Source organism: Podarcis tiliguerta, assembly GCF_965153285.1.
Source record: "Podarcis tiliguerta genome assembly, chromosome: 13".
NCBI classification, from domain to species: domain Eukaryota; kingdom Metazoa; phylum Chordata; class Lepidosauria; order Squamata; family Lacertidae; genus Podarcis; species Podarcis tiliguerta.
In genome coordinates, this window is record NC_139546.1 from 36,452,581 (window position 1) to 36,472,365 (window position 19,785).

The following is a 19,785-nucleotide window of genomic DNA, read 5'->3' on the forward strand; positions in this document are numbered from 1 at the left end:
TGTATTTTATAATACCCTTGTGAAATTGGCTTAGGTTGGTTCAAGGCGCTGTACAGGGCTTGTGTGGAGGAGAAACTCAGTAAGCCTGGAGAAATCATGCACAGCACCCAAGAAGTTTAAGTGTTGGGATCAGCCAGGAAAAGGCAGCAGCCCCCTGGTCCGTTGCAATGCCACGTCTTATGGGTGAGTACATGGGGCAGGAGAGTGGAAAAAGAAGGCTCCATGTAGTCTTCCCAGGTCCAATGATGGTTCCACTGCTCAGAGAGCCTGCTGGTTCCTCTGAACGTGTCTTTGTTATAAGTGCTTCCTCTTCTGTCTTGCTGCTCCACAAGCCCCAATCTCTGGTGCCTGCCTGAATCCTTGTTCCAGTCCTACTTTGGATAGATTTTTCAGCTCCATCCAGGGCCAGTCTTAATCCTGCTGGGACTTGCACTCCCTGTGCACCCAGGTCTTTTGATAGCCCTGGTTTCCAGGCTCCTTGTACCTCTGTAGATCTTTCCTGCCTGCTTTCAAAGAACTCAAATTCTGACTTTCAGTCCCCTTAATAACACAGGCATGGAGGACCTTTGGCCTCTGAATGCTGGTGGAAGTTGTAATTAAGGAACATCTGGAGGGCTACAGGTGCCCCACATCTGTCTTAATGGAACTCACCATGGTTTGCTCTCCTTTCCCATAAAACATTAAATAAGTAAATATCGCACAGACCCAGTTGCTCTCTGCCCCCCGCCCCAAGCATTATATATATGAGGAGGAATTTAGACTGGGAAAACAGTGGGGAAAGGGTTGGGCACTTCTTCCCCACCCACCGTTTCTCCTTAAAGCTACTGTTCCTCAGGAAAAAAGCAACATTAAGTGCTTCCTGCATTGCTTCATCTGGGTCAATGGTTTCCTCCTTTCCAAACTTTTAGTCCTCCCCAGTAAGTACAGCAAGGGCACTTGCAGACTGTCAACAATCGTGGACTGGGATTCAATCACATTCCAGCAAATTCAGGCTAAGGAATTAAACCTGATTTGGAGCTCTTGTGCAACAAACCTCCTTCCTCAAAATAATGGACCTTGCAATAAAGGAAGGAGGTCAAAGAATGTGGGATTGATTAGGCAACGTTGCATCCGTCTCCCCATAAACAAATCGGGATGAATGTTGTTAAATAGCAAACTCAACCCTGACTAGCTTATTTGCAAATAATTCAGGCTGAACGTTCACCAGACAGGTTGTGTGGAAGCTGTTTGCAAGCCATCTCGGAGCCCTGACAGTTATGTCTTCCTGATGCCATCTTCATACTCTCCCACACAGAACCCAAGAGAGGCTTTTATCTATTAAAAGATATCCACTATCTTTATCAATTTAAATAAATAAATAAAGTAGACCAGCTAGTAGTACAATATAAGAGCGCCTGTGGGCAGGAATCTGTGTCTGAAGAACTTGAAAGGGGGGGGGCTGAGACTTCACATTGCCACCAGCTCTGATGATCCACTCTCACTTTCATCATCGTCATCATCTTCCTCATCTTCTTCCCCCTTCTTACGACGAAAGTAAGCAAACACGCTATAAAGTTAAAAGGGGTTATGGAGAAAGAAAGAATTAGAGACTCAGTCAGCAGATTTCAAACTTTCTAGCTTCAGAGAATGCTTTCCTCAGGGCCTTGATCACTCACGAAACTCTATGTATGTGTCATGGAGCCCAAATATCCTGCAAAGGATTCTGGGAAGCTGCTTAGCATGAACAGACCTGACACAAGGCTTGAATCTGAGGTGGCTCCCGCCGGGAATGTAATCAAACATTTTTTGTTGTCCTTTTGATAGGATCTGAGGGAGCTTTTCTGCTGTTACTGATCCTCTTACAGAGAGTTTACCAGGCATTCCCCACTCTCGCCTTATACACTGCTATGTGTACCTCTCCATCCACACACACACATGCAGGGTAGTCTATATCCATATGTCCGTCTTTTAGCCCTCTGGGATGGTGGTGCAACCTCAAGGGCGCCAGCTGACCTGCTGAGTAGGGCGTTGTGTTCTTTCCAAGCTTAAAGGGGGCATTTGGGAACAGAGGCTCTCAAGACGGAGGGGTGGACCTGGCGTACCCTAGTGTTAACCTATTACCAGTCACCCTCGGGGTGCCATCCCAGCTCCCCAGGACTCACAATGCAAGAACGATGAAGACAAACAAGCCGCCTGTGCCCCCAATCACTATCCAAACGGAGAAGTCGGCTTGAGGGGGTGGAGCCCTGGATGAGATCCCCAAGGCAAGGGGGACTGTCATCGTCGTGTGTGACGGCCGGGGGAACCACGTGGTCTTCCCAACTGCAGGCACCACTGAAGAAAAGAGATTAGAAAGAGAAGGTCCTTCAATCACTATATCAGCTAGATGAATTAGTTAAAAACTCCTTAAAATAACCTTTTACAAGGCATCCCTGATTAAGTGGACAATGCTTTTTACACACACACACACACAGAGAGAGAGAGAGAGAGAGAGAGACATATATTTTAATAAAGGTTCTTATAAAGACTGATGGGTGCCATCTTAGATGATGATGATGATGATGATATTAATAATAATAAAATTTTATTTATACCCTGCTTCCCCAGCCAAGACCGGGCTCAAGGCAGCTAACACCTGGTATAAAAACAATTGATTAAAATACAACTTAAAAACAAGATTAAAATATACAGATGAGGCGATCCTCTTTCCCTCTCACACTGGTAAGAACGTCTCTTCTTCCTCCGGACCTCCTTTTTATTGTGTGTTCATGATGCCATGTGATCATGATGCTGTTGGGGGAGGGGGAGTCACACTTAATCCTATGTTTGTGCCTGGAGAAAGTTTCAGGGCGCTCGCACTGCTTCATTTCCAATCAGTGCACAACCTGTCACTTCCTGCTGAAATCCTGTAACTTTTTATACCACCAATAATAAAGCAGGATGAATCTCCTAGTAGTGCACTATCCCTGTGTCAAGAACATGCTGCAGAATTCACCCACACAGAAACAGCAGTTTGTAGGGGGACCTAGGATGGAGTCTTCTGTTACATACAGGCAGCGACCATTTTGCACAGGGGTTCCATTCCTGGCCACCTCCCCCTGCATGTCGGTGGAGTGTGCAAAAGCTCACTCCGCCCCGTTCTGGTCGGTCCCGCATCAACTAGATGTGTGCAATATGGTCGCTGCCTGTATGTGCAACATCGAATGGCAAATATAAAATACATTTTATATTCAAAACTATTATTTAGCCAAATGCAAGCATGCAGACATAATTAGTTAAACCTATTTTTTATTTGTCCAATAAGGCTACATCCCTAAACACACCAAGGAATAAGTTTCACTGAACTGAATGGGACGTAATTCTGCATAAGAATGTATGGCTATCTGGGATGCTTTACTATACTTTGCCTTGAGTTTCAACTGCCCCCTGCTGGCTATTTGCCAGTACTACAGCTCTGCAAAGTAAAACGAAAGCTAGTTCATCTTAACAGAGGCTACTAGACAGATCCCTTTGGCCATATAACTACAGCAGGCAACATGGTTCTGAGGTGAAATGCATGTTCTCCATCTGCTCTATTGAAAAGTCAGCTCCATCAGGCTCTTTCCTCAACTTTCACCAGCAGCCAGGTCATCAGGCAATTGGAGACAGAGACAGATGAGACAAGAATTCTGTAGCTGAGAAATAGTGCCTGAGGGGTTTTTACCTGCCTGCCTGCCTGCCTGCCTTCCTATCCCTTTTCCTTTTGTGTCATGTCCTTTAGAGTGCAAACCTCTCTGGGAGACTTTTTGGTTTTAAAAAAAGAGAATTTTAAAAAAATGCTTCAATTTTATTTTTAAAAAATGTACATATAAGGTGAAAATTCCCTATCCATTTCCACTTAAACAACATCAGGCAGCAGGCCTGTGAAAGTCTATGGGACCTTGGAAAGCTACTGCCAGTCAGAGTAGGCAGTTTGGGACTAGGTGGATCAAGGGGCCAACATCCTCCTAAGAATGCATGAGGAGGCCTTGCGAACTATGTGGGATAACCTTAAACTCCAATGCCCCTGGCGCCCAAACACGCACTGCCATCTACTCATTTAGGCACATGTGAGGAGGGGTTCTCTGCACATGCACAGTTGCACTGCTCATGACGGGCTGACGATTGCCCCTTGCATAGAGGAGCCTTCCATGCATGAGACTCAGTACGTGTGCAGACCCCTTCTCACATGTTAGTGGCGTGGGGTCTAACCTATGTAGTCACATGTGTACTTTGAACGTGGTGTGTGGGGTGTGTGTGTGTTGGGGGTATGTTATCTCAGCCCTTTAACATAGTCCACTCTTCCCCATATTCACTTAACTTACCTTGTACTAGGAAGTCAAGGTAGCTAGAAACAGTTCCCTTCAAATCTGCCATATCACACCGGTATCTGCCCGAGTCATTTACGTTCGCCTCCTTCTTTACCAGAAAGGAATCCATACTGCTGCTCATCGGTTGCAGCTTGCCTTTCACTACCTAAGAAGAAGGGTTGCATTTGGATTCTAGCATTGAGAAAGAAGTGGCTTTTCGTGCATGTACAGTCATACCTCAGGTTGAATGTGCTTCAGATGAGCGCATTACTTCTGGGTTTCGTCGCTTGCGCATGCGCAGACGTTCAAAATGACGTGCAGACATGGATTACGTTTGCTTCTAGATGCAAACAGGGCTCCGGAATGGATCCCGTTTGCATCTAGAGGTACCGCTGTATATGTTTTCCTGCTGACAGGAACCCCTGCAAAGCCCTCTTTGACTCCAGCCCACCACTGTCCATGTTCAAATTCAATGCCAGGCCCCCATAGGGAGTTGGAGCACCACAGAGAGCCCCAACTATACAACTCGCTTCAACAAAAGTTGAAAGCAGAACGAGCCATTCTAAGAATCTGCCTCTCGACTCAGCGGTGTAGCTAGCCGCTCGGGTGCCCAGTGCCTCTCCACAGCCTCCCCCTCAGCTGTAGGGCAGCTGAAGGAGAGGCGGTGGGCAGATGCAAACTCCACGCTGCCGTTTCAGGCTGCGCTGAGCCTGCGGGCGCTCAAGGCCCCACGTCACTCCCAGGAGAGACGCGTGGCTCAGGCACGCTGCAGGTCCTGCAATAAGTGCCAGCCTCCGCGATGTGACGCCTCATGCCAGCCGGCTTTCGCTGCATTTGTTGACTGAACTAAAAAGTTTTGTGAGCCCTTTTTTAAAAAACTCATATTTTTGTCATTTTGTCACACACACACCCCAGTGATGACACCCGGGGCAGCCCTTACCCACCGCACCCCCTTTCTTCCACCACTGTCTAGACTACCTTTTCCAGGCTCTGCCCTCTTGTGGATAACTTAAAAGACGGGCACACCTTCTCTGTTCCATAGCCTTCCTCCCAGGGTGCTCCCTGGAGCACTAGACTGGTGAGATGCAGCAGGAGACATTGGGTTCCTCCGGCTCCAGTGTGTGAAAGGATCCCTGGCTCTAGCCCTACAGACCCTGGCGATCTGGGTGCTTGTTCAGCGGGGTCCCATCTGCCAGCCCCAGGTTCCATGATCTCCTGCTCTTCAGCATCAGATTCGGAGCCCTGAACCTGGTCTGACTGCACAGCTGAGGACACTGCAGCCTTTGACCCCAAACCTCAATCGATAACTAGATTCTGCGGTTGTACAACCACGCATAATAGTAATGGGGGATTTTGTTTCTGGGCCAAATTCTGATTAAGGCCCTAAATGGATTGGGACCCAAATACCAGAAGGATCACCTTCCCCTTCCCGTATTGTAAGATTCTCAAAGGAAGCTGTTTCCCATCTTCCATCGCTGGGCGAGGTGTGTGCTGCCGTTATGTGGGAGACAGCCCTTCCCTTAGAAGCCCAACTGGCACAAGGCTAAGACTTACTTGTTTGCCCAGACATTTTAGTTAGCTGGTCTTTGGTTTAGTGTGCTCTGTGGCTGTTATTGTTGTGTATTTTATGGTTTTGTTTATTTTGGGTGCCTGCTGCACAGACAAAGGGCGAGTTATAAATATTAGTCGTTATCAGCATCAGATAATATATTTTCCACACTGGTTTGAACTCCAACTTATTTCCTTGTTAAAGTAAGGTCCAGAGTGGTGCAGTGGTTCAAAGTGTTGGACTAGGGTCCCCAGATGTTGTTGGACTACAACGCCCATCATCCCTGACCACTGGTCATGCTGGCTAGGAATGATGGGAGTTGTAGTCCAACAACATCTGGGGACCTTCAGGTTCAGAAACACTGTAAGGAGTCCCAAGTCTCTACTGACACATGAAGCTCACAGAGGTTGTGGCACCTGTCACTCTCTCTGTTATGAGCATAAAAAAGGGGGCACACCGTGTCACCCCGAACCCTGCAGCATGAAAATGTGATTGACACATAAGCTAACTCTTGGCAAGGGTAGGAAGTTACAGGTCAAAAGTCAGTGGCGGTAGATTTTTGGGGAGGCAAGTAGGCTAGCAAAGGGGAAGGCGACTTCTTAGAGGCACTGCCTACCCGGTAGAAGATGTATTTCTTCACACTTTGACTAAACTTGTGCCACTGCAGAGCACAGTCCAGAACCAGATCTTCATCCATTTCCACTTGTATTCTCCTTTCTGCAAAATCCAAGTATCCAAAATCTGTTCTTCTAGGTACTTAACATTTAATCCACTACTGCCCGCCACATATGCAACATTATCATTGATTGCCCACAAGTCACAAGTAAAACCATTAGAACATACAAACAGCACTCTAAGAAGGCACCTTTTTTTTTTTTTTACTTATACAGGGACAAGTTGTTAGTTGTTGCTGTTATTTAAAGCATTTGTACCCTGCTCTTCAGCCAAAAAGAGAACGGCTTACATATAGTCAAAACAAGACAGTCCCTATGATATACAGCCCAGCAAAGCCATCGCCTAAGTAGTAATGGGACTGGCTGGGAAGGAAGGAGCCTGGTGGGGATTATTGGTGTTCAAGAGGATTGGTGAAGGGCTTGGTGGAGAAATCTGGGAGCTGGGATTTTATTCTCAGGGCAGGATAAGTTGAGTGGTCACTTGGGCATCACCAAAAAGAGAGAGAGAGTCACATATTCACATAAAATGTGCATGTGCTCATTTATATAATAGATGCAAATTAGAAAAACAACCTGGTCCACCATAGTGCGGGAAACTGAGTAGGTGATTTGTGTGCCTGCTCAACCTGTTGCCCAGGTATTGCTAAGGATGGATAGACAACCTATGGTTGCTCTCTGGTCTTACGGTTTTTTAAAACAGACATCCCTTGGGCAGAAGTTTCCTGCATCGAAGGGGGTTAGACTAGATGACCCTAGGGGTTCCCTTCCAATTCTTTGATTCTATGATTCTAAGGACACTAGCCGTATACAACTTCCTTCCACTGGCTGTCAGAAGCCATTGCAAGGTTTGGATTGGAGGAGGGGAGCTCTCCCATTTGCTCCCAAAAATTCTGAATTCCCCACCCCAAAAATTGTAGCTAGCTCACCTGGGGAGAAGGGCAACATGGCCGTATTCCACTGTCAAGCCCAGTGGAAGCTTGTCCTCTAGGGCGAATGGGACACTGCCCTGCCAACTTCAGTCTCCTCCCCTCAGCCAATGTTCCCCTTCCGGCTTGCCTTCTTACTTACAGCTAGTCCCAGTGGGTCCGTTTAGACTGGCCTCGGGCGTCTTTCTCTTGAATCTCAATCCTGCCAGGCCCTGTCTTCTGCCACAGATTTGTGGGCCCCAAACCGAGCCTGCTCCCTTTTCTCAGCTCTTACCTCCACACCGGTATTTCTTGTTGCACGTGTAAGTCTGTACGCGGCACGTGAAGCAATGAGTAAGCACGTAGCTCATCACACCTGCAGAACGAGAGGACCAGAAGGAGGGTTCTGGGTTAGGGCAGAAGGAGGGTGAACTGGAGAGAAGGTGACAGATAGTGGGACAAGCACAGCAATCTGGCTCACCAAACACAAACTCCCCTGGGAATAAACCTCTTGGCAATAAATGATGGCAGAAGAAGAAGAAGAAGAGGAGGAGGAGGAGGAGTTGTTTGGATTTGATATCCCGCTTTATCATTAGAGTCTGGTCTGGGACCGTAATAAATTCAGTTCAAATGATGGCAGTGGCCTTGTGCAGCTCCTGCTTTGAGGCTGGAACATAGGGGTCACCAACTGATTCTATGCCTCCACCCCTCTGGCCTGCCCCACTCCTACCCCTTTAACAACAGAAAGTAGAGCATGTGTAAAGATAAGCATTGCCATCCTGGTTTTAGCACATAGGTGTTAGCAAAACAAAACAAACCCAGCTTGCCTGTCATTTTAAATATATCTCAAGCACCCTGATACTGAAATTTCATAATAAGCTGCTGGGTCAGGCCAGTGGCCAGCATCCTGTTCTCACTGTGGCCAAGCAGATGCCTATGGAAAGCCTGCTGAAAGCAGGATGGATCACAAGATCACTTTCCCCTTCTGCCGTTTCCAGCCACTGGTATTCAGGAGCATTACTGCCACCTGAAGGCAAAGCATAGTGAAGGGGAGTTAAAGCATTCAGGACAAGAAAGTTAATAGTTTTTATTTGCTAATGTCAATACTGATCAGTAAGGGAGACTCTTACCAGTTCAGCATATCAGGGTGAGAGCACTCGTGGTACCGGGTGTGGGGTGTCAAGCAGTCAATTCACTCTCTCTCCTACCCCCTCCCAAACTCAAACCTAATCAAGGACTCAGCTATACAACTGCAAATAAAACATTTTATGTGTGTTTTAAGTGCAATATACAATGTGACACAATCCAACGTATTTTTTTTAAAAAAAACGCTTTTAAAAAAGAAGAAGCCTTTTCAGAACGGTTCTTATATGTGTGTAGATTCCACCCAAGTCATCCTTGGCACATCTAGATTTGATTTCCTCAAAGGCCCTAACAGAAAAAGCTCCACACCTGAGGCACTGACACTCAGTGTAGTCACTTTAGTACTCGCTGGCATTACTTAAGGTAAGGTAAGAGTGAGCTGATTTCTTAGCATACCTTTGGCTGATTTGCAGTAGATCTGCAATTGTTTAACAACAGCAATAGGGTTTCTGCCCCCTTTAAACTAGGCTGCTAAGACTAAGAAAGCTTGGAAGATGACATGGAATGGAGTTTCGGGTGAAAGGATGCTGAGCTTGGTTCAGGTACAGAGAACAAAGTCTGTGCTTTGTTCCTTCAGTGCAAATTTCTTCCACTGCCACCTCTGTTTCTGCCTTTCTGTTTCTCTAATTTCTCAACCAGGGTAGCTATGCTGCTTCTAGCCAGCACTGTTTCTGTTCTGTTCTAACTTCCCACTCTAAACTAGCTGAGATGTATTCATGTCTGTCTGGCACTCAACACCTTCCTCTCACGTTAACTGCCTCTTATTCCTATGGACTTTTAGATTTAACCCCAAAGCCACCAGTCCAACTGGAGTGTGTGTGTGTGTGTGTGTGTGAGAGAGAGAGAGAGAGAGAGAGAGAGAGAGAGAGAGAGAGACTAACAAAACAGAAATTTTAAATTCTTATAGCAAAACATTTTGGCTTCTGCCTTCTTTATTCTTCTTTATGCTTTGGTTTGTTGCTTGGTTTTAATTCACCATAGCAGCAGTTTAATTTGCCCCATTGGGTGCATTGACTCTGAGCATATCAGCTGGATACACGTGGACAAGGGCATCCCTTTACATATGTAGATGTGGTCACGCTGTAACATCATGTTGCTGTTAATGGCAGATCCACAGGAGCCGGCTGATAAGCTATCAGCTCTAATAGCGCAGAACTCTCCTGGGGCTTGTTTCGTGTATTAACTAGGTGGGAGGGTTTGGCAGATCATTTGGGGTTTCTGCCTCTGGCAGCAAAAGGCCTCAAGAGACTCCTGAGGGAAGGAGCCATAGTTCAATCGCAGAGTACATGCTTTGAATGTAGATGTCCCCAGATCTGGTCCTGGCATGCCTAGCTAGAACAATCAGATCGCATGTGAAATGAATGACTTTTCTCTGTCTGAGACCCTGGAGAGCTGCTCCCAGGGAATGTAAACAACAGTACCTCAGGTAAGGCTTCCTCTGACCGGGGAAGCCTATGCATGTAAGCATTGGTTTGCAGCCATTTTGTTCTCGGGTGGGAGGAATTGATCCATTTACCCCAGACATCTGGCAGGTGTTACCTCCCTCTCCAACATCTGGCAGAAGAAAGTCGGAACACTTCTGCAATAGCCCCTCTCTGATAAGGAAGTCTTGAAAGACAGAGAATGGCTTTTCCCCTGCTCCACTTACAACAGGATCTCTTCCTTATAAAGGAGGTGCCATACCTGTCCAGGTATGGGCAAGAACCAGAAATCCAGGACATGCCAACTTTAGAGGTCAAAACCGCTTTGACCAACTTTAGCGGTCAAAACAGCTAAAAAGATTGTGACAGGCCTGAAGTTGTATGGCTGCAGAGACACAATCCTTTGAAAGCACATACTTACCCTAAAATAAGTATGAGTGCTACAGTTTAAGGGCTTGTGGGAACTGTAACTCTGTGAAGGGCAGACTATAGTGCCCCATAACTGATAAAGACCTACAGATTACACACCTGGTAGCCAAATTTGCTCTGGCAGCTAAGAAACTCCGTTCTGGATATGTTAATGCTCTCTAATTTTAAATTTTTATGCTGTAAACTTTTTATAGGGTATGTTGTGTGATTTCAAAGAAAAGCCTTGCCTTGCTCTCTGCTGTACACTGTAAAGGCCTTTGGCTATGCACACACACACACAAAATCTAAATGTTGAGGGGTTAGAAAATGACACGAGAATCATGTGGATGGACATGAATTGAACTGTGAACTGTATGTGAACCAAACTAGTTCATTTCTCAAAGGGCTGAACGCGAACTAGAATTAGTTCCTTTGGGGACAGGTCGAACTAATTCCTTTTAAAAATGAACTCTCTAAGTTCATTTTACTCACCACATTCATTGCTGCAATGATCTGCAAAGAGAAAGAAGGAAGGAAGTTGGCAGTTGCCTGTGTCTGTACACCCCCCTCCGCCCACACACCAGTGTCAGTAACCCAGTTAGGATTGCCAACTTTTGAACTGGCCCCTGCAGACCTTCCCTTACAGCTGATCTGGTCAGCATCTATTTAACTTCAGAGGATGAGCAGGTGTTTGTATGGTGCAAAGGGAGAAAGAAGGACCTATAACCCCTATCTAAAGGTAAAGGACCCCTGACAGTCAAGTCCAGTTGTGAACGACTCTGGGGTTGTGGCGCTCATCTTACTTTACTGGCTGAGGGAGCCAACGTTTGTCCACAGACAGTATTTCTGGGTCATGTGGCCAGCATGACTAAGCCGCTTCTGGCGAAACCAGAACAGCACATGGAAACACCGTTTACCTTCTCACCTATTTATCTACTTGCACTTTGACGTGCTTTCAAACTGCTAGGTGGGCAGGAGCTGGGACCGAGCAACAGGAGCTCACCCCGTCGCGGGGGTTCAAACCGTCAACCTTCCGATTGGCAAGCCCTAGGCTCAGTGGTTTAGACCACAGCGCCACCCACGTCCCATATAACTCCTATCTACAACTATTCATTTTATTTTTCTATTACTAACTAGGGACTGCTACCCTTGCCTGCCTCACCTGCCAACCCCTTCACCCACCCGCCCCATATGGCTCAGCCAAGCTATGCACAGCTTACATGTTGTAACTCTGGGCAATAGCTCATGAAAAACAGTCAGTAGCTTCTGAAAACACGAATCCATCTCTTTATGAAGCTGAGCCTCTGCAAAGGAAAAGCAAATGGTAAGAGCAGGAGGTCTAGGTGGGCTCCATGTTTCACAGGGCCCTTGGACAAGACACCCACCCTGGGGCCCCCTCCGTCAGGAAGCTGACCTCCTCACGGTCATGATCACCAGCTCCTCCTGCTGTTCCCCATGGTTGCTGCCAACGGAGGCTGGCCCATTGAGGCTAATGGGGCACTGACCTACCAACCTCAATCTGCCCGCCCTTCCCGTCTTCTTACATATAACCAATCCAGGGGGTGGCACTGCCTATCAGCTTCCTACTCCCTTGGTGCAAGCGCTGTCCCTGTGGAACTCAGCTGGGAGGAGGATGAGGACAAAACTAGGACTAGTTGGCTCTGCCTCCACATACTGTTTGGACTCTTTGCCTTCTGGCCCACCAGTCCCACACGGCACCGGCCACCACTGAATTGCTACCACTTGCTTGTCTGCTAGGCAGAGAGCCAGGGAGAAGGCAAGCAGGCAGTGGCACCTCCTTCCTATTTCCAGCACTTCTGTGTCATAGAGAGATGTGGGCAAACAAGAAAGCAGCTGACGAAGAGGAGGAGCAGGCCCAGGGACCCCCATATGCCATGCGGACCCCTGGGACTGTCCCTTTGCATGATGAATTGTGATGCTGAAAAGGAGGAAGGGCCAACAGTGGGAGTGCAATATAAGCCAGAATGTTTAGAAATGCGCATTTTAAAATGTAGATTTTTGTTGGGTTTTTCTTTTTTTTAAATTGTTTATTTATTCTTCTGATTTATTAAACGCATATGCCACCCTGAAGATCACAGGGTGGTTTACATGACACACACCACCATTTTGTGCTTTTCCCCGCCCCATGTTTTTCATCCGATCTATCCTCTAAAACAAAGTTTAACAGCATGCAGGAGGAGCAGAGTCGAAGGAAACGCTTCTTCCCGTTCCAAATTCCTCCCCAAAGACCTAGATAACAACAGAAACAGCAGGGTTTCCAGCAGGGGCACCCAACAACTATATTGCCTATATAATTCAGGATTATAATTCAGTTAGGAGGCAGCAGAGCTACATAAATATGAACAAACCTGCTGTCAACCACTGTGATCAGAAACATGCATGTATCTGAGCATGACCTGTTGAGCCACATTTTATATTCCCCCCCTTTATTTTATGGGAAATAGGACTGGGATCATTATTTTGTTTATTTTTGAGCCAAGAGCTTGTGGAGTGGAAATTTATTCTAAAAGTGTTTTTGTTTTTTTTAAGACAGTGTGCCTATTTGTCATTTTACGGATCCACTGTTTCCCTTGGCAACTGCTCTGGTGCCACTCTCCCTCCCAAGGTGCTGCTTCTTTCTCCTTCCTCCAGAGTAGTTACATGGGTGAGTCCACCCAATCAAGAATCCTAAAGTGAATATAATGTCATGAGGCCATATAATGAATCATATTTGGCTGGATGATGGTGTCAATGAGGGCAAGTGAGGCCAATTTAAATGAGCAACTGAATAGCGCAAAAATTAATCCAAAGAGGTGTCTGTATACATACAGGCTAACACCCTACTCCATTCTTGTGGGAATGGGATAAGCAGAGTTTTGATGAATGTGTTTATTGTGAGATTGGAGCTCTTAGTGGATGCGCGTTGTTTACTGTGTCCATACAATGTTCTGAGCTTCAGAAGAAGCCAGGAGTTTTGTTAGGTGGGCAGCCAAAGTTGTTGAGCTTCTTTTGGGAAATCACAGGTAAAAATACCCCCATTGCAGGGAGCCAGCTTTCGGGGGGGGGGGTCATCTGCTGGGGGGGGGCAACTGAATCTAAATTGATTTAGTACTTTCAATGCTACGCCCATGATGCCAGCCTGCATTTCTCCCCTGTTTAAATCAGATTTTCCCTTTCGGTGGGAAATCCTCTGTGTATTTGGTCTTTAATGTTATGAACAACCCACTTGGAAGTTTAAAGTCCCATCTGGAAGCACTCATAGACTGATTTGTCAACACAGTACCTACCCAGTAGATAGCGGTGCACTATATTGAAGAAACCACCAGATGGCGACGCCTAGTTGATTGTGAGGTAAAAGGAGCTGAAATATTTACAGTGTAAAAGACTGGGCAACAATCAGCCAGATATATGAATGAGCCGGGCAGCCAAAGCAAAGCTATCTTGACCTACATTTGAGGAGCATGCCTTCAGAGGCTGCACCAGACGCTTTGCTGAATACATTCCAATAGACATACATGCAACATATTACAGCCATTTGGAAGAAAACAGTCATATATTCCTGATGGCCATGTGATACCATTCATTTTAGCATATCTCTACCTTTAACTTCATTTTCCATGATGTGTTTGAAACAGCGTTTGAAGTGGGCACCTAAGTCTGCCAGTGAAAAGTCATCTGAAGAGAGAGGTGGGAGGAATACAGTTAGGGGGGGAAATAGCCAGCTTCATTCCATCTTTTTTTATTCTGAATTGCCTTGCGAATCACTGAGCGCTGTCTGCCTCCTTCCCCATAAAGCTTTCTTGCAGGGCCTGATGTAGAAACCAGGCACCTCCACAGATAAGAGTTGTATAATGCCTTTGAACATGGAGTTTTTGTTCAGAGCAACCGCAGCTTGTTTCCCTCTTCCTTCCATTGTTTTTCTCCCTATTACTGTATGTCTGCATGTTAATATGTATTTATTATGCATACAATCCCATGTAAACCTGGGAGTTAAATCCCACCGGAGTCAATATTTATTCAGTCAAATCTCTATGCAATCCTTCAAAATAAACCTCAGGGCAGCTCACACAAAAGAGCATATACAGACATAAGAGCAGAACATATGCCTGCAGGTTCAGACCAGTGGCTCTTCTCACAATGGCTGACCAGAACATAGCCGTTCTGGCTAGCAGCCATTGATAGCCTTTATCTTCCATTAATTTCTCTAATCCTCTTTTAAAACCATCCAAGTCGGTGGCCGTCACTGCTTTCTGCGGGAGCAAGTTCTACAGTTTAGCTACGCATTGTGTGAAGAAGTACTTAGAATCCTTGAATTGTGGAGTTGGAAGGGATCCAGTGGATCACCTAGTCCCTCATTCAGCTTGACTGGATGTCCATGAGTTCCAATGTTAGGAGAGAGGGAGAAGAAAGTCCCTCCACTTTTTCCATGCCAAGCACGATTGTTGAAACTGCTATCATGTGGCCTCTTATAGGAGAGTAAGAACACAACGATAACTCAGCTAACTTCTTGTGACTCGAATAAAAGGCGTAGGAATATGCCAGAGAAGATTGGCGCCCCATCTTTCTTTCAAGAATAGAAATCCTCCAAATTAGATTTAGAACACAGCATCAAGAGAAGAACAATAAGATTTAAACCCAGATTGAAAGCACGCCACACACAAAAGCACCATAAAATAAAAATTGAGCAGTGACGGCCACCAGTCATCAAATTATCAATTTACTAAACCAAAGGCCTCGGTCAGAACACTTTCTCGCCTGAGGTGAAGGCCAGTATGGCGGCCCCAGTATGGCGGCTGCTCTCCTCAGTTCCACACACAAAGGTTTTTTTTTACCACAGACTAGCTTAGGGGGCACATGGCAGGCCAAGCCACCTGTCTCTGTCCTCCACAACCTGGACTCCATCCCTCAGTCACCCTCTGCTTAACTGTGGGATTAGCCCTCTTTAGCCAAACCATAAGAGCTCAAGGACGAAAAAGCCAGGTGGGCCTGCCTAGAGAGGATTTTTTGATGACAATTTTTCTGCTATCTCCTATCTACCTGCCAAACTTCAGGTGGTGGGTAGGCACAGTATCTCCTTAAATTAAATCTCCACTGTCCTGTTTTACACACACACACACACACACACACACACACATTGAAAATATATTGCTTAAGTCACCCTAGCTAATTCATATCCTTCTTTCCTAGGGAAGTGAGTGTCTGTGAGGGGGGTGAGGTTACCTGTCAGGGAGGCCTTTTTTCAGGCCTTACCTGGCAGGAAATAATTTACCCCAGAGTTCTAGATTTTGAGGCTAATTCTTGGCTGGGTCCCCAGCCCAAACTGCCTTCTGCACTCTCTGTTTTATTTCGTAGCTTCTAGGATATGCCATAAGCTACTAGGTTTTGTTGACTGGACCTCTAACATTTTAATACTAAGGGCAGGGCAATTAATGCAGTTTATATGATAATATGCTATGCAGCCCACAACTTGTACAATTAAAGTTCCGATGCAAAATAAAATAAAATATGCATGCAGATCCTATTAAGGGATGCAGAGGTCAGAGTGGTGCTTTTGGACCCTGGAATTCTTAATATTCACCCCCCAAAATCATAGGTTCCCTGGCAGGAGCACTGGTGCAACCATACCAATAACAGCCATGTATTTTTTTTGATCGATTTTCTGACGAGGGAGCTCTTCTAAGAAATTATCCAAGTCTGCCTTCAGTTTTGCTTTGAGCTGTGGGTTCCAGAAGAGATGCTTGTCCAGGTAGATATCTTTGAATTCCTTCACAACTGCCATGGCACCTGCATTGCATTTCAGGCATCCATGGGATCCTGCAATGTCCTGGGCTATTAGCCAAAACACTAGCCAAGGCATCACCCTTTTCTGTGGTTGCCTGAAAGGAGCCTTGGCCTGTGTTGAGGTGACGTCATAGCTATGACATCACAAAGCCCACATGTTCTCAACCAATGTAATAGTAATCACGGTTGAATTTCATTTATTCGAAGCATTCCTATCCTGCTCTTCAGCTGAGAAAGCATCTTACAAAGAACAGTAATAAGCTGTTCTACGGATTTACATTATGAAAGACCTGACACAAAAGGAAAAATGGATTAGGAAGGAAGAGGAAAAACAAACTCAACCACCAGTTCTCTCTGTTGCGAATACTTTTCCTCATTTCCCCCCCTCTTTGGCCAAATAGGACCCAGGGAAAGGAGAGGGGAGAAGGCCCCGGAGGGGGGGGGAGAAATGGGGCTTTATATCCATTTCCCAGTTACCAGTGATACTTCAAACACAGGTAGCATACAAACCGTACATTGAAAACACACCTAAAGCACACACACCACAAAATAATTCTGGAAGCTGTGGTTTATCCCTCACAGAGCCACCATACCCAGCACTTCCAAGAAACTGCAGTCCCCAGGATTCTATGGGAGTAGAGGTACTTTAAATATGCTTTAAACATATAGTGCATATGCAGCTCCTGAGATGCAGATATTCACAATGGTACAACGACTAGCACAGAAGGCCAGGGTAGTCATATATCTCATTGTAGGCCACACATACTTGTATTATTTTGGTGGCAGCTGTCTCTGATATGCTGCACCCTCAAATACAGGGCCATGTAGCCAGGTCCTCAGTTTGTTGCCCATCTGTTGGTGAGGATTTGTTCTTCTAGTGTTCTAGGATCAGTCTCTGTGTGGTTGTGAGGGCTCTCAGAAACCACTTACGTTGTCCATCAGTCAACTCTCACAACACTGGAATATATTTCACAATAAAATGGGTATAATTAAACCTTAAAGCGAGTACTTGATACCAAATTAATATGGTCCGTAACCTCTGCCCAGAAAAAGAAGCAATCATGGAGCACATGTAAATAATGTATATTAAACTCGCTTGATCTATGCTGTTACTGCCAATAAACAGCTGATGCAACCAGCATCTCTTTTCTGAGGGGGCAAAGAGGAATTCAATAAATTTGGAAGAACAGTTTCTGTTGAATTCAGCATAATATTATGCAGGTTTTAAAAAAAGAAAGAAAACAAAGCCAATTGTGATTGTCTGCCTGTTCATTGTTTCTCAAGAAGGAGTTCATTCAACTTATGCATTCAGGGGTACCATGGCCAGTGGGTTTGCCACAATCACTTTCTCTGCCCCCAATAACATTTTTTCATAATGCAATAAAATTAAAAACATTTTGTTTAAAACAATAACAGGAAGATTAAAATAAAATAAAATGCAGAATCTACAAAATCACTTTTAGATAATCCTGCAGATGACTCCCGGGCATATTCGGAGCTAGTGTGAAATAGCGGTTAGTGTTGGTCTAGGACCTGGGAGAGACCAATATTCAAATCCCTGCTCAGCCATGAGACTCATAGGGTGGCTTTGGACAGGTTGCAGTGTCTCAGTCTAATCAACTTCACAGGGCTGTTGTGAAGATAAAATAGGGGAGGAAGAGATTTGTGTACTCCTCCCTGGAAGAAAGACAGGATATAAAATTTGTTGCGCTTTTTTATTTTTTTGTCCACTTATTTCACCATCTGATAGAAGTGTCTTTGCACCTTTTTGTTGCAAAAATATTTGGCATGTGCTCACACATTTGCAATTTTAATACAGACGACAACCATTTTGTGCCAGGTTACATTCCTGGCCCCTGCGCACCTTGGTAGAGTGTGCATAAGCCCAGCCCACCCAGCCCTGTTACGTTCTGCCCCTGTGACACCCTATTTTGCCCTATTCTGGGTCCAAAAGGGCCATGTGTTAGTGGTTGCACGTCAATGGAATGCACCCAAAATGGTCGCCTCCTGTATATTAAGCCCCACCTCCTCTTGTGGGTCATGGAAAGCTGCTTTCATTGGTCTTTCTGGGACCACCGCCTTCCTGCTCCCCATCACACCTTGTCCACTCTTCCCCATTCTCTTCATAAGACCTGCCAGCTTACCATTTAAAATAGTTTTTGCCAATGCCTCCGTAGCAAATGCAACCACTCCCAGCATTCTGGGAGCCACCTTGCCCTTCTTCCTCAGAGCAAGAGGCATTGTGAGCGGCAAACCCTCTTCAAAACCCTTGCCAAGGCTGCTAAAAATTCTGAATTGTAAGCTAAGTTTGTACAGTATGCCGGCTTGCAGTCCTGGCTTGCAGGGCAAGTGCCAACACCAGTTTTCCCATTCAGATGTCATAGTGATCGGTGATGGTAAATGATTATTTAAACTGGGGGAGTAGGGAAGGAATCATAACCCATAAGGGGAAGAGAGGAAGGAGCTTGCCTGAGGCTGTGTACACACTTATGCTCTTAAAGAGCATTCGGAGCACATTCTTTCCCTCAATAATAATAATAATAATAATAATAATAAATTGTATTTATACCCCGCCCTCCCTGGCCAGAGCCGGGCTCAGGGCGGCTAATAGCAATAAAATCACAGTAAAAACATAATAGGGGGGAAAGAGGGGGGGGGGAGAAAAAGAAAGGGAAAAAAGCCCAATTTAAAATGCAGGTTAAAATGCAATTTAAAAAGCAGCCTCATTTTAGAGTAGCTGATAAATCAAGACCATGAGGGGAGGGAAACATAAGGGTCAGACCGAGTCCAAACCAAAGGCCAGGCGGAACAGCTCTGTCTTGCAGGCCATGCGGAAAGATGTTAAGTCCTGCAGGGCCCTAGTCTCTTGTGACAGAGCGTTACACCACATTGGGGCCAGTGCTGAAAAGGCCCTGGCCCTAGTTGAAACCAATCTGACCTCCTTGAGGCTCGGGACCTCCAAAGTGTTGTTATCAAGGAATTCTGGAACTTGTAGTTTACCCTTCACAGAGTTACAATTCCCAGAAACCTTTAATAACCTACAGGGCCCAGAATTCTTTGAAGGGGTGGGGAATGTGCTTCAAACGTGCTTCGAAGATATCGTGTGTACGCAGCCTGAGGCTCACCCCCATAGCGCCAATCCATAGTTTAGCATTTAAAATGGGCCTGGTTCAAGATGTGTGTTGGACTGCCCCCTTATTATAATGCTTCTCCCTCATCCCCCCCCCCATTCCCAGCTGACCCTGAGGAGGTCAGTTCCCCAAAGGCCTCCTCTCTCTTCACTTTGCCCAACCCAACCCGCCACGCCTCATCATCTTGTAAATTCCTGGGCCGTGTCACCCTTTCATCGCATCTTGTATATCGGGGCTCTGGGACCACCTGGCCTTGTGGGGTCAGAATAACTGCGGTCACGGTCTGCTCTGCATTAATTAACCTTTGATCCTTAACGGGCACCCCGGGGGAGGAGAGGCGGGAGAGCCTCGTAAAAACAACAGGGAGATTAATGGCAAGCAAGCAATTTCACTTTCAAGACTTTTGGACAGCTGAGGGGGGCAGCGAAAGAAGCCCATCGGGCGGGTATTGAGGGCGGGTGGAAAG

The 19,785-nt window shown here is 46.0% G+C and overlaps 1 protein-coding gene across 8 annotated transcripts; it reads right to left on the bottom strand.

Annotated features, from left to right (window-relative positions):
- IZUMO1 (izumo sperm-oocyte fusion 1) lies at positions 1 to 19,729 on the bottom strand. 8 transcript variants are annotated; one of them, XM_083409254.1, is made up of 10 exons: positions 19,622 to 19,729; positions 16,955 to 17,145; positions 14,008 to 14,082; positions 11,628 to 11,711; positions 10,900 to 10,920; positions 7,731 to 7,811; positions 6,473 to 6,573; positions 4,323 to 4,473; positions 2,142 to 2,313; positions 1 to 1,546 (listed from the first exon to the last, which is right to left on the bottom strand). In XM_083409254.1, exons 2-10 carry the CDS (start codon positions 17,010 to 17,012, stop codon positions 1,447 to 1,449), a joined length of 843 nt encoding a protein of 280 aa, XP_083265380.1. In that variant the 5' UTR covers positions 17,013 to 17,145; positions 19,622 to 19,729; the 3' UTR covers positions 1 to 1,446. The 8 variants fall into 8 exon arrangements, with proteins under 8 accessions (XP_083265380.1, XP_083265379.1, XP_083265378.1 ...); XM_083409253.1 differs by lacking the exon at positions 19,622 to 19,729 and adding an exon at positions 19,430 to 19,513; XM_083409252.1 differs by lacking the exon at positions 19,622 to 19,729 and adding an exon at positions 19,127 to 19,183.
- Positions 19,730 to 19,785: the final 56 nt, after the last annotated feature.

Bases quoted from the DNA above. Each gene is read 5' to 3' on its own strand.
- IZUMO1 (XM_083409249.1), bottom strand. From the start codon at position 16,264: ATGCCTTGGCTAGTGTTTTGGCTAATAGCCCAGGACATTGCAGGATCC. The intron at 14,083-16,032 runs GTATGGTTGCAC...CTCTCTCTTCAG, and splicing joins AAAATACATGGCTGTTATTG to ATGACTTTTCACTGGCAGAC. The intron at 10,921-11,627 runs GTAAGCTGTGCA...TTCTCTTTGCAG, and splicing joins ATTGCCCAGAGTTACAACAT to ATCATTGCAGCAATGAATGT.